A 12,033-nucleotide genomic window follows, 5' to 3' on the forward strand; every position below is an offset into this window, starting at 1 on the left:
CACAGAAGATCAGGATACACTTAAAGACTATGACTTGCCCCAAACTGCATGTGATTATCATAAAATGGGCATTTCTGTAAAGGGGAGACTCATGGGTATCCATAGAACCCATTTTCATTCACAAAGCTTGAGGTCAGAGGTTAAAAAACGTTATCACTTTTAACTTTGAAAGCCCTAGTCAAAGGAATTATCTCACCTTTGATTCAGGCTCTGGAGATGGTTTGAGTGGGGAGAGAACAACATCTTCTTTCTGCATAGGGCTGATGCTGGATGGTTCTGAATGCAAAAAAAGATTTTTGTTCATGTAAAAATAATTCTGGGTGATCAATTTAGAGGAATTATTAGGGACATGTACCAATGCTGGAGGCCATTCTCAGACTTTCTGATTTCTTGTCTTCTTCAGGAAACACGTCAGGACACTCTGACTGATGCAAACGAGCCTCAGCTTCTGCATCTGAAGGGATGTCGTCTGGAATTTAAATATTAAACATTAAATATTAAATTGTTAAACAGCTTGAAAGTGTTAATAATTTATATTTTTTTGTGAACCACAAATGTTGTGAAAGAATTGTTGGATTCATTATTATTTTTTATGACTGCTCACCCTGATCCATCTCTGTACCGGGCTCCATATCGGGACTGTCTGCTTCTGCTTCCAAATCGTCATCCTCACAGGCCTCTGGCGTGACAAAGAAAAGGCGAGAGTCAACTCGGTGACACATTCTCTCTTCCGACAATAACAGAGCGGGAATCCTTTTTAACTTCCTAACCTCAACTGAACTCTTCTCAGAAACTCTCGCTTCAGGCTAAATGTTTAAAAAAAAAAAAGACCACCAGAGTTCAAAGATTTCTTAATAAAAAAATCTATCAAGAGAGCGGTGTGCAGTTATAAGAAAAAAAAACTAAAAATTGAAAAGAGGATGAAAAGGCTTCAAAACCAAAATCCATTTTGTTCTGAGGACAGTTTTAAAAGGAATGTTTTTTACATTAGTTCTGCGTACCATTGAAATCAGATAGGTCAGTCAATAAATATGAACAAAGGTTGGCAACAGAGAAGCATTAGTGAATATATACATGCAGCTATCCATTTTTAAATGAGCAAATGGACGACATTTAAACCAAGCAAAAGCACAACCAAAATGTTAATGACATCGGTTAAGTGACGAGCAATAATCCCTCATTTAAACTAAATCTGGTGGGAGGGACTATGTTTAAAACAAAAAACTGAAACGTAAAAATACCCCGCAGTTAATTCATGCAGTTTTAGAATAATAGCAAAACATTAACCATCATTTCTACTAAATGCAGTAGATAGGCCTTTGTCCATGTGGGTGCACACCGGCACATACTGAACAAACACCTGACTCTAGTGGATCTGTCTGAGCACAAGGAGATCTTAACTAAGCTTTTAACCCAGAACACAAGTGCTGCCTATGAGTCCAAATATATGTGTAGGACTCTCATTACATTCAGGCAAGCTATTAAAAAGTTGATAAAATACCTCAACAGCCTCAGTATCTGAACTTTGTGCAAGTAGAAGTGTCATTAATGGGTTAGTCCAAAAAATGTAATAACAGTAATGGCAGATTCCAGATGAAATACTTCACACATTATTACCCATCAGGGCAAGAAACACTGTGGTGTTAAAGGGACGGTTCCGGTGTTTCGAAGTGGGGTTATATGAGGTACTCATCCATAGTCAGTGTATTACCTACAGTAGATGGCGATCGGCACGCCCCCGGTTTGGAGAAGCAGACAGGAATAACAACACAGGACCAAAGCAATGTACTGTTGTGGACGGAGCCGGCAGCAAAACATATTTTAGCCACCTAAAAGAAAAGCTCACTGGGGGTGTGCTGATGGTCATCTACTGTAGGGAATACACTGACTATGGATAAGTACCTCATACAACCCCACTTCAAAACACCAGAACTATCCCTTTAATTGTTTTCAAGCCCTGGTGGCTCATCTGTCTCTGGAATACATTACACTGCAGTACAATATACTATGTGAGTAAGGCGAAAATACATCTTTTTTTGGAAGTTGAAAGGGTAGGATCAGAGGTTGGGAAGTGGAATCTGACCCCAAGAGAGCAGAACTCTTGAGAGCGACAGCCTTACAGCGCGCATGCTTGTGAGTTTACTGGCGTCTGAACGTGTTTTCCGCATGCTCCAGGAAAAGGCCAGCCGATAAGACAGATAGAGTAAGAGTCTGAGACGGGATGTCGTCATCCCTTATAAGTCTGTGCTACCTCCAGACATGGACTCCAACCAGACTCTCACTGCCTCGTGTCGGGCGGTTGTGTGGGCGGGGGCTACGTTCAAACCAAGATGACACAGAACAACGAGGGATAGATGGCAGGGAAATAACAGCAAAGTAATTAGACACATGGGAAAGAACATAGCAGAACACAAAAGAACAAAGCCGAACAAACTCAAAAGAATCGACAAAGGGGGTTATGTGGTGCGCTGGGATGCGGTTGAAGAACATTTCGTTCACCCCCAGAGACTCTAAATGACAAATTAAAAGATTGAACACAAAATTAGACATTGCAAAGAAAAAAAAAAGGTGACAAAAAAGTACAAAATCAGAGACGATTATAAACAACAGGTGGGTTAGTTGGGGGGGAGGCGGCTCCTCCTGTTGCAGACACAGACATACAAAACAGAACAGCAGCAGCCACACCAGTGAAATGACACACCCTGATCCTTAACGGGGTTACAGCATGGGACTCGCCCAGCAAAACCTCTCCAGGTGCTCAGCTCCTCTGGGTGGGTTACCTGTGGAGGAGGGCTGCGTGAGCTCAGAGGGTTGGGAGAGTTGGGAGGCCGGCTGGCCCTCCTTGTCTCCCTCAGAGTCCAGGTGTGTTCTCACCAAACCTGGGATGGCCTGGGGATCCACAGGCTGCAGGACTTGCTGGATCAGTAGGTTCCTGGCTAAATGAGGGTGTCAGCGTTCGGTGTAGTGTTGTTGTGTTTTTGGAGTTGTGGTGAAGTTGTGAGCGAACCAAGAAATCAGAGACGGGTAAAGAGAGATAAAGGCAGTTGGGTAGGAAATGTAGTAGTAGAAGAAGAGAAACAGAAGAAGGGAAAAGACAGGACACAAATGAAAGAGAGAAGACAGAGAGACAGTTAGAATACAGTGGCAATAACAACAAAAAATCATCAGAGAGGCCGGGTAGAGGGAGGCTGCATGCACTAGACTGCAAAAAAAGTCAAACCATAAACATGAGCTTCAAAGATATGAGGTTAAAAAATGAAATATCCATTTGTTGAACAGAATTCTGCCACTCAGTACTAAAACAACATAGCAGCGCCTAGGGGGGGAACAAAAAAATCTCTCTCAGATTAGTGTATTAAAGCAATATACAAAACGGAGGTATTAAACAGGTTAACAGCAGGTTAAATGGGATCAGACTCACGGTAAGTCTTTAAAAGAGAAACACACTTATGAACACAAAAATAATTTTAAAAACACAACTGCAAACAACAAAACCAAAAAACAAAGACAAAAGCCACACTCTTATCGTAGAAATCCTTGAAAAAGAAACCCAAACCAGCCAGGATTATAAATATCACGCTCAAAGTAACTGCAAACGCATCCACAGGCAGTTCTGCTGCTACCTTTAAATGTACCAACATCATCTTCATCTGTGAGGTGCTTCTCCAGCCAAAGGCCTGACTGGAGCTCTCTATCCCAGGGGCAGTAATCCCCCTCTGCCAGCAGGCGGAGACAGAGGCCAAACAACACAGAACAAAATAAAATACATACAGATACACACCGAAACACAGTGGACATAGGGGGGGGAAGTAATGAAGAAGAGGGGATGGAAAAGGTGGAAAGAAGCAAGAGGGAATGAGGAGAACAATGTTTGAGACAGTGACACTTCACATGAAACAGATTTGGATAAAAAGCAAGTGGAGTTCTGTACAGGTCAAATGGAGACTAGACAGAATGTTAACATACACCAAAGGAGACAAACTACATTTCCAGTCTTCACAGGAACCTCGCTGAAATCACACCGAGAGCGAAAAACTAATTTACCATCGCTCGACTCCTCGTCATCTTCCTCCTCATATTCCTCCTCGTCCTCTTCGTCGTCTTCATCTACTTCCCCGTCTCGGCTGACTGCGTCGGCCAGCAGGGCCTCGCCCTCGTCCTCCTCATCGCCCCTCAGTTTGGCGTGGAGCTCTACCGCCTCCTTCCAGGGAACACCACCAAGGTCTGAGGGGCTGAGAAGCTGCTGTTCCACCTCCTCCTGGTCCTGATCCTCCTGCTCATCCTCCTCCTCCATGTCGGACTCGGAGCTACTGTTGGGAAAACACAGGAGGAGTCCCGGTAAAGTGTTAGAACAAATGGGAGGGAAAAACAGACAACGTGTAAATGTCAAAGAAGGAATGAACTTCAACTTGTTGTTCTGTCACTCTGACTATCCATTTTCTGTAGGACTGCAAGAATTTGTACTTTCAATAGGTGCTCCTGCAAACTTTTCTTTTATTAGGCGTTGAAGCTAAAAATGATTTTCCATATTTATTTTTGTTAAATTTATCGAACTTTAAATCTGTCAAATGCATTCAATTATATGTATATGTATATATATGTGTATATATATATATATATATATATATATATATATATATATATATATATATATTTAAAAAAAAGTGCATCACAAAGTGATATATTTTTCTATTCTAACTAGTCCTAAACAATATATAATCAGACAGAGAGAAGAACAAAAATTCTCTCGGTCAGCGCTTATGGTGGATTTATTCCCTGTCTGATGAAGCACGCTTGACTGAAACGTAGCTATCCAAATACATACAGTGTGCAGGAGCTCCTTAAACGTGAATATTTTCTGGTATTTGTCTTCTTCTATGAGTGAATATCTTTGGGTTTTGGCCTGTTGGTCAGACACAGACTGTACATAAAGATAAACGACATGACAGCTCCATGGATGTATTTTAAGAACTGGATACCAGACCCCAGGATGGCGCCTATTCATTCCAGTGACAATTGCTCGGCATACGCCAAAATGTTTTTTCTATCTTCCAGGTTTACTTCCGAGGTATGCGGCCCACTGGATATGTGCAGTATTGTTTCTCCAAATCTCAAGACGGCAGCTCCTGTATACAGATGTTTTGGCTTCACTTTTGTACAGTGGGAGGAAGTGGAGAGGAGACGCGTCGTCCATCTATATATACAGTCTATGGTTATAACACAAGACATTTTAAGACATCCGTGTACTCTGGGAACTTATGATGGACATTTCTGCTATTTACTGACATTCTATAGACCTAATGATTAATCAATAGAAGAGTCAGTAGATTAATCAATATTGAAAATGTCCGTTAGCTGCAGCTAGTGGAGGGAGTTGTTTACTGTATATCACAGAATGTTTCTTTATCACTCAACTTGATACTTGGTTTAAAGAAATCCACACAGAAATGATGAGGATTGTTTTTGTGACTTTGGCCGTCTAGAAAACAATCAGCTGCAACAATCAGTAACAGAATTTCAGCTAATTAGGAAACCAAAAATTCAGCATGCTTCAGACATTCAACAACATTTAAAAAGTGCCTATCTTAATGTTTTTTGCTCTTACCTGGAGCCCAGGTCAACGTCTGTGGCCTTGTCCAGCACACTGCTGAGGTTGTGTTCTGCCAGCGTCTCCTCAGGCACCTCCTCCAGCTCCTCCTCCCTCTGCAGGGACAGACGGTAGTTCTCCAACTCGATGCGCTCGGGAGTTCCCCGCAGACGCTTTGCTAGGCTGGGCTCCTGCAGGCCGTTGACCTCCGGTACTGGGGTTGTCGGTCGAGCGTAAGGTGGAGACCGCAGGTGGAATGATGACATCCGGGTGGGCGGTGGGTGGAAGGTAAGAAGAGAAAGAGCACAAAGAAATGCAACGGAGAATGAGATGGGTTCAAAAGTAGAAAGGACAACATAACTCTCTGCAGTGCAGGAGCCATGCAGGGCTGACTGAACTGTATTTATCTGTCTGTGCAAATGAACTGGACCAAAACAAATCCACTTTATCACCTTTTGTGAAAACTACCGTGATTATGTGAACGTATCAGCCTAGTAGCATCAAATCCATCACACATCCAACAATGTAACTAGTGCATTTCATACACACTTGTTGTTACATTATTCCCATTTACCCCCTCTATACCAAAGCAACTTTGTATCTTAAGGACAAACTGACAAGGACACACCAATTGAAGATCTATAACTGAATTTATTGCATTAATATATTCCTACAGCAAATAGTATCAACAAACACAACATAAGTTTAACACTCTAAAATAGTTCTGTCATACTACAGTTATAAGTATCAGGTTGGTGCCTTGCCTTTTTCCCATCCTGAGAAGCAAATCTTAAAACTGTCTTTTAATTTTTCCAAAAAATGTGTCTCAAATTGAATTTGATATTGGTTAATATGAATGGAATGGATTCAAATAAATATTTTACACATTATACTAAGCTTGTCAACCCTCAACTTACTTAAACGGAGATTCAATTAAATTGCTCCCCAATTAGGACAAAATGTCAATGACCTGAGTGTAAATCCCACTAAAAAAGGAGAGGTGTGACGATGAATGTGTGATATTTGATACTGTAGCATGTGTTATTGTGTGTAGATGAGGAATGTGGTCAAACTGCTGCAATAGTTTCCTGTTTTTCCCTCTAAAACAAGGCGACATGCCGGAAAATGCAAAACAGCCGTGAAGAAAACTCCCCAATTATTTCAAATTTTATGGTTCACTTTTCCATCAAAACCAAGCCTGAAATTAAAGGTTAAAGCGACCTTTGACCTTACAAATGCTATTTTCACTGCTTTCCAATATATACATCTTAAATATTTAAAATAACAAACATCATTAATTGTATTAAGGGAATTACTAAAATATTTAGAATTGTGAAAAAGAAATGTTATACTCTAAATGAATAATACAAAGATTTCTCAAAACTCACTTTGACTTGCTATTACCATGTGGTCTGTAAGAGATAATGTACAGTGAGCCGGTCATTGTTGTGAAATAAACCCCAACAGGGCAAAACGGTTTATTTCACAACAGTGACCCGCTTGCTGTACATTATCCCGTTCTACGGTCTGTTATAAAGAAATAACAGACCGTAGAACGCCGTGATTGACCAATCAGATTCGAGAACAGAACAAAACCATGTAATAAAGAGGGATAAACTTCAGTATTTATAAGTAACTATTTCAATTTATAATACTACACTTGCCACACAATGCAGCAGGCCTACACTTTCTTAACTTACTTAAATTCAAATTATTCTGTTTCTGTTAATCTTACTAGCCTATTCTGTTCAGCTCCCTCTAGTCTTGTTGATTATATTTAACAATAATGTGCAATTCAATTAATGTAGCGAAGATGCACTATATTAAGCAAACGCAAGAGAATCTTAGCAGCGATCTGTTGTGGGTGAGAGGTTGAGGGATTTGAGGGATGCAGGGGGGACAGGGCAGCCGAGAAGAAAAATCACAAGAGAACCAATCACAGGCACTAATTCAAGCACTAGTAGAGCGCTCAGTTTTAAGCTGCTCTGATAGGAGGGGGAAAGGTAAAGCTCACAGAAAGCACTGATACAGGCACTTCATCATAGTATGGTTAGTTTCAGTAAAAGGGATACTGTAGGTGCAAAACAGCTTACAGAGAAAGAAAGGAACACATCACAAAGCAGGCTCTAAAAGAAACACATCACACAGGAGGAGGTAGAGAGCTAAAAGAAAGCAGTCACAGGCCACTAGAGGTTACAATCACAACAGAATAAAGCTTGGCTCTTCATTAAAACACAGGCAGGCAAAAATCACGCTTAGATTATATGAATGTATTGCTTTATGCCAAGTTTTAAGTAAAAACACTGGCACATTACTGCCAGGAAGAGAGTTTACAAATTGTTAATATTGCTGCCTGGAGAGCTGACCAGTAGGAACTCTGTCCAACTCTTATTTAATTAACAAGCCAAGAAAAATAAATTAATTTAAGATGCACCATTCAATTTTAAAATGATGCTGCCTCGACCGATCACAAGTCATAAAATGGCTGAGGCAGAAAGAATGCTGCATCTTAAAAGAAATAAATCAATCACTGAGACGGAGAATCACAAGATTTACATGACCACGCCGCAGGCTCAGTGATTCAACACAGTCAGCTAAATCTATACAGTCCCACTGACATTAGTTGGCAAAGGAAGTAAGGAAAAGGAAGGGGGAAAAAAAGGAGGGACGAGAGAGTCATGCTAGAGGAGGTTGAGCAGGACATTGATGGTGAAACAGCAGAAGAGGTAGATGCAGTAGGTGTACAGGAAGGGAGAGCCTAGGGGGTTGTGCGCCACCTGGTGGCAGGTCCAGGAGAGCGTGCGGCGGAGGGTACGCAGCGGGACTCCCACGCCCCTGACCAGACGGTAGGGCGCAGCGACCGCAGCAAGAGAGGAAAGTGGGGTACCTGAGGGCTGGAGGTCGGCCGAGGGGGCTGCCGCTGCCGTCGCCCTTCCGGGGGCATCCACGGTCGCCGTGGGAGTTTGGGGCGCCTGGTTCTCCTGCGAAGACAGATGACGTCAACAACAGAAAAAGTCCCCTACTCAATCCTCCCCTACTCAAGCCTCCCCTACGTGTTAGCCCTTGCACTGCATTTTGAAGATAAACTAAACAATTAATTCCTTCATTATTACGCCAGCCAATCCTGATTTCCACCAGGATTTCAACGAGTAAACAGAAGCAGGTACCTTAGCAGTGATTGGAGTCGGAGAGGGAGCAGGTCTCTTTCTCTGAGCGTAGCCAGACAGACGATAACAGTAGTGGGGCTTGCAGTAGAATTTCCCTGCAGGATAAAGGAGACAGACAGCACATATAAATTCAATGCATAAATAAATACTGTATATACAATGCTTTTTTCCCCTCACACAGTCCATAGGCTTCATCTCTTTTGCACACTGTGTGTTTGCAATTCAGAACAAAAAGATCTTCCTTTCTCTCAGCTCAGATCGTCAGTGGGTTTAGTTAGTCCCACGGCTAACTCCGAAAAACAGCTACTCTGTCTCAATAAACAATCTGCTGCCTGTCTTTGAGCACAATAGACAGCTCCCAGGGAGGGGAAACATGGAATCATGAGACTGCATTCGTCTCTCGGCTCAATGCAATGTAACGTAAGGTGAATGTCTTTAAAGTTTAGATTTATATGTTAAAAGCCAGAAGAAGAATTTCATATATATGCTATAGCATCTTTTAAATTATTCTGGTGGCATACATTTGTTTATACAAAAATGAGACAAGCCTTGGGAAAGTTGGTACAGACTGTGTTGCTTTCAGCTCATTCTTCTCAGTGTCTCCAGGAAGTATGCATGTTTTTTGGGTTGGTTTTCTTTATACAACCACTCGAGGGCGCCAGAGTCACCGATAGTGGTTTTAAAAAATAAAAAGACTGAGCTTGCATTTGTTTTTTACTTTACTTGTTTGATGTGGTGACACGTTTAAGTTCATTTTGGCTGCAGTTGATGTTTAGGAACTGTACGATCACAAAGAAAAGAAAGAAAAAAGTTGTCTTAACGTTAGTCTTACCGTCCTCCACATCGAAGGCGTAGGAGGACAGCCGTAGCGTGGTGTTACAGTATTCACACTTGAAGCAGCTGCGGTGGAAGAACTTCCCCTCTGCACTCAGCCTCTCCATCACGTACACGCGCTTTCGGCAGAAGAAGCACACGTCGCTGCCGCCGATGTTGACGGGGAACTCTTTTCTGAGAGAGCCCTGTGGAAGGAGAGAGCATTGATCAGTTTTTAGGAAGAGGAGAGGGGAGGAGGAGAGGAGAGGCTTAAATACATCAACGATTTAGTGGAAATCACACACCAGGCCACTGTCGATGTATGTTGGGTATTGAACTACTGTACAACTCAAGGATAATACTACAATAGAGCAAGTCAATGGTTATTTGTCAATGGGAATGGGGATCTCACACAACACAACAGTATCCCAAACAGCAGTTCCTTGTGGAGCGAACACACACTCTACAGGTACAGGGCGGGCGATGGATCAATGTTAAACTGTGACAGAAAACGAACACATCGATGTACCAATAACATATCAGTGTATGACACAACACTCTCTGGCAAGTGAGGCTTTGATCGATGCAGCCACATGCCTTCTACGCCCGGGCTAGCATGCTTACCAAATCCCTCTTCTCAGGTTGAGGTTTAGGATCATCCTGAGACTGAAGCTGATTGGCTATCTGCTCAGCCAATGAGCTAACTCCACCTGTGTACATCCTTACATAGCGCTATCAACAGCATTACGGGGGAAAAAAGACAGGTGGAAAACAAACATTAGAAAATGATGGATGAAAAAGAAAGATAATATGAAAAACAGGTGGAAGAAGTGGGAAGAGGAGAGCTTAAACACAGAAGGTGTTCACAAACGATAGTGTAGTCTGACAGGACATTTAGACATGACAAAGCAATGTTTCCATGCTTGATCAAGCATTTAGATGCCCTGGGCTGGCAGCCACACCTGACTTCACCCAAAACCAAATATAGCTCAAATAGCTAATGTTCCGTGGGGCATTTATTTGCCAACAAAGAGAATTATTGGATTTGGGACATCAGAAAAACAGATCAAGTATCACAGCATTTTTGAAAGACGACAGCTACTAAATGGACTTGTGCTTCTGTAGCATCACTGCCATGCATTCTTCGTTCACATGCACACACACAGAGGCACTCACACTGCACCATTACTGCACCGTCGCATTATTAATCAAACAATATATATGTACAAAAGAAAATGCAGGAAGGAACCATTCAAACTGGTTTGTTATTATACATCATTAGTTTAAATCCTGAATTAATCTACGCCAGGAACGCGTTTAAATCTATTCAAACTAAAATAAAAGCTCTTGCATCTCCTATAGGGGAAGAATTGAGGTCAGTATGTATTACGCCATGCAAACTATTACTGTGGATGAGATTTGAGCACACTTTGTAGTCCCGCTGCGTTGAAAAGTTGTTACCACGCCACAGTTGGAACTGTGCTTGTCAAACATGGGAATTAAACTAGATGAGTTTTTTTGCTGCCAAGCTGTTCTTCCAATCCAAAGCCCCTACTAGGAACTCCCCTGGCAAAATAACTGTGGGAGTTATAATTGAGTTCAATCGCGCGCCAACTGAGAACATTATTTTTGATATCTGTCCAGATAGAGTCACAGTCATAAAGGACTGACTACTCACCCACATGCGAGTCACGACAAACACAGAAAACAATTAACAAGTTGCAAATGAGTTTCTTAATATTTCACAACAAGCAGCCAGCTTTTAAAGCGAGTCTCAGGTGAGCTCCAGTCGTGTTAAGCAACTTGTGTAACTCAGTATTGAAAGACCACGTGCAGGTGCAGTGTGTTAGCGTCACCACACTCCGTCCCGTCGAGGCGTGAAGCGACTACCTGTCTCAAGGTGTCAGAGGCGGAGGGGGGAGAATCAGGGGGAGACTGGGCTCGGGCCAGGTGCCATTGTTCCATAAAAAAACGTGAGGGCTTTTTCTTAGGTGTCTCAAAAAGGAGGGAGAGAGGAGTAGTTAAAAGTTTAAAAAATGTTCATGTTACAATTTAGAAACTTAATATGAACATGACTGTTTCACACCAGTTTTGGAAATAAAACTTTAAGACCAAATTTTGTCTGGAGAGCAGCCTGTTGGTCAGCACCACCATTTTTGGAGGGTAACGTACACAGCTACCTTAGACCGTCATTATTTATATCAACGGTCTATTCATCTATCATCTGTCAATCATTCAATGTAAATGTATAAAGTATGTGCAAAAGACAAATGGCCATATAAAGAGAAGTTAGTTAATGATATCGATCCTTACGCATTAGGAGGACCTTGACAGCTTGCCACTCATTACGTCCACCGATGTGTTTTAGCATTAGTGGACACCTGTTAATCTTTGGAGGCCAATGTCCAATTTTTGTATCTGAATGTATACTGTATATACTACATTTCAGCTTTAGAATCTTATTCA

At 41.9% G+C, this 12,033-nt stretch overlaps 1 protein-coding gene across 3 annotated transcripts in view; it reads right to left on the reverse strand.

Moving 5' to 3' along the window:
• mical3a (microtubule associated monooxygenase, calponin and LIM domain containing 3a) overlaps positions 1 to 12,033 on the reverse strand; it is a 77,895-nt gene that overhangs the window by 23,870 nt on the left and 41,992 nt on the right. For 2 of the 3 annotated variants that reach the window (XM_037767093.1, XM_037767092.1), the window contains 12 exons: positions 11,458 to 11,562; positions 10,192 to 10,299; positions 9,587 to 9,773; positions 8,755 to 8,849; positions 8,475 to 8,568; positions 5,606 to 5,801; positions 4,045 to 4,310; positions 3,624 to 3,716; positions 2,781 to 2,936; positions 605 to 679; positions 356 to 469; positions 197 to 276 (listed from right to left, as the gene is read on the reverse strand). In XM_037767093.1, the coding sequence (XP_037623021.1) occupies positions 197 to 276; positions 356 to 469; positions 605 to 679; positions 2,781 to 2,936; positions 3,624 to 3,716; positions 4,045 to 4,310; positions 5,606 to 5,801; positions 8,475 to 8,568; positions 8,755 to 8,849; positions 9,587 to 9,773; positions 10,192 to 10,299; positions 11,458 to 11,562 (1,569 nt within the window). The remainder of the gene's footprint in view (positions 1 to 196; positions 277 to 355; positions 470 to 604; positions 680 to 2,780; positions 2,937 to 3,623; positions 3,717 to 4,044; positions 4,311 to 5,605; positions 5,802 to 8,474; positions 8,569 to 8,754; positions 8,850 to 9,586; positions 9,774 to 10,191; positions 10,300 to 11,457; positions 11,563 to 12,033) is intronic. The other variant, XM_037767094.1, reaches the window with a different exon arrangement.

This window comes from Sebastes umbrosus, chromosome 4 (genome assembly GCF_015220745.1).
Source record: "Sebastes umbrosus isolate fSebUmb1 chromosome 4, fSebUmb1.pri, whole genome shotgun sequence".
In the NCBI taxonomy this organism is placed as follows: domain Eukaryota; kingdom Metazoa; phylum Chordata; class Actinopteri; order Perciformes; family Sebastidae; genus Sebastes; species Sebastes umbrosus.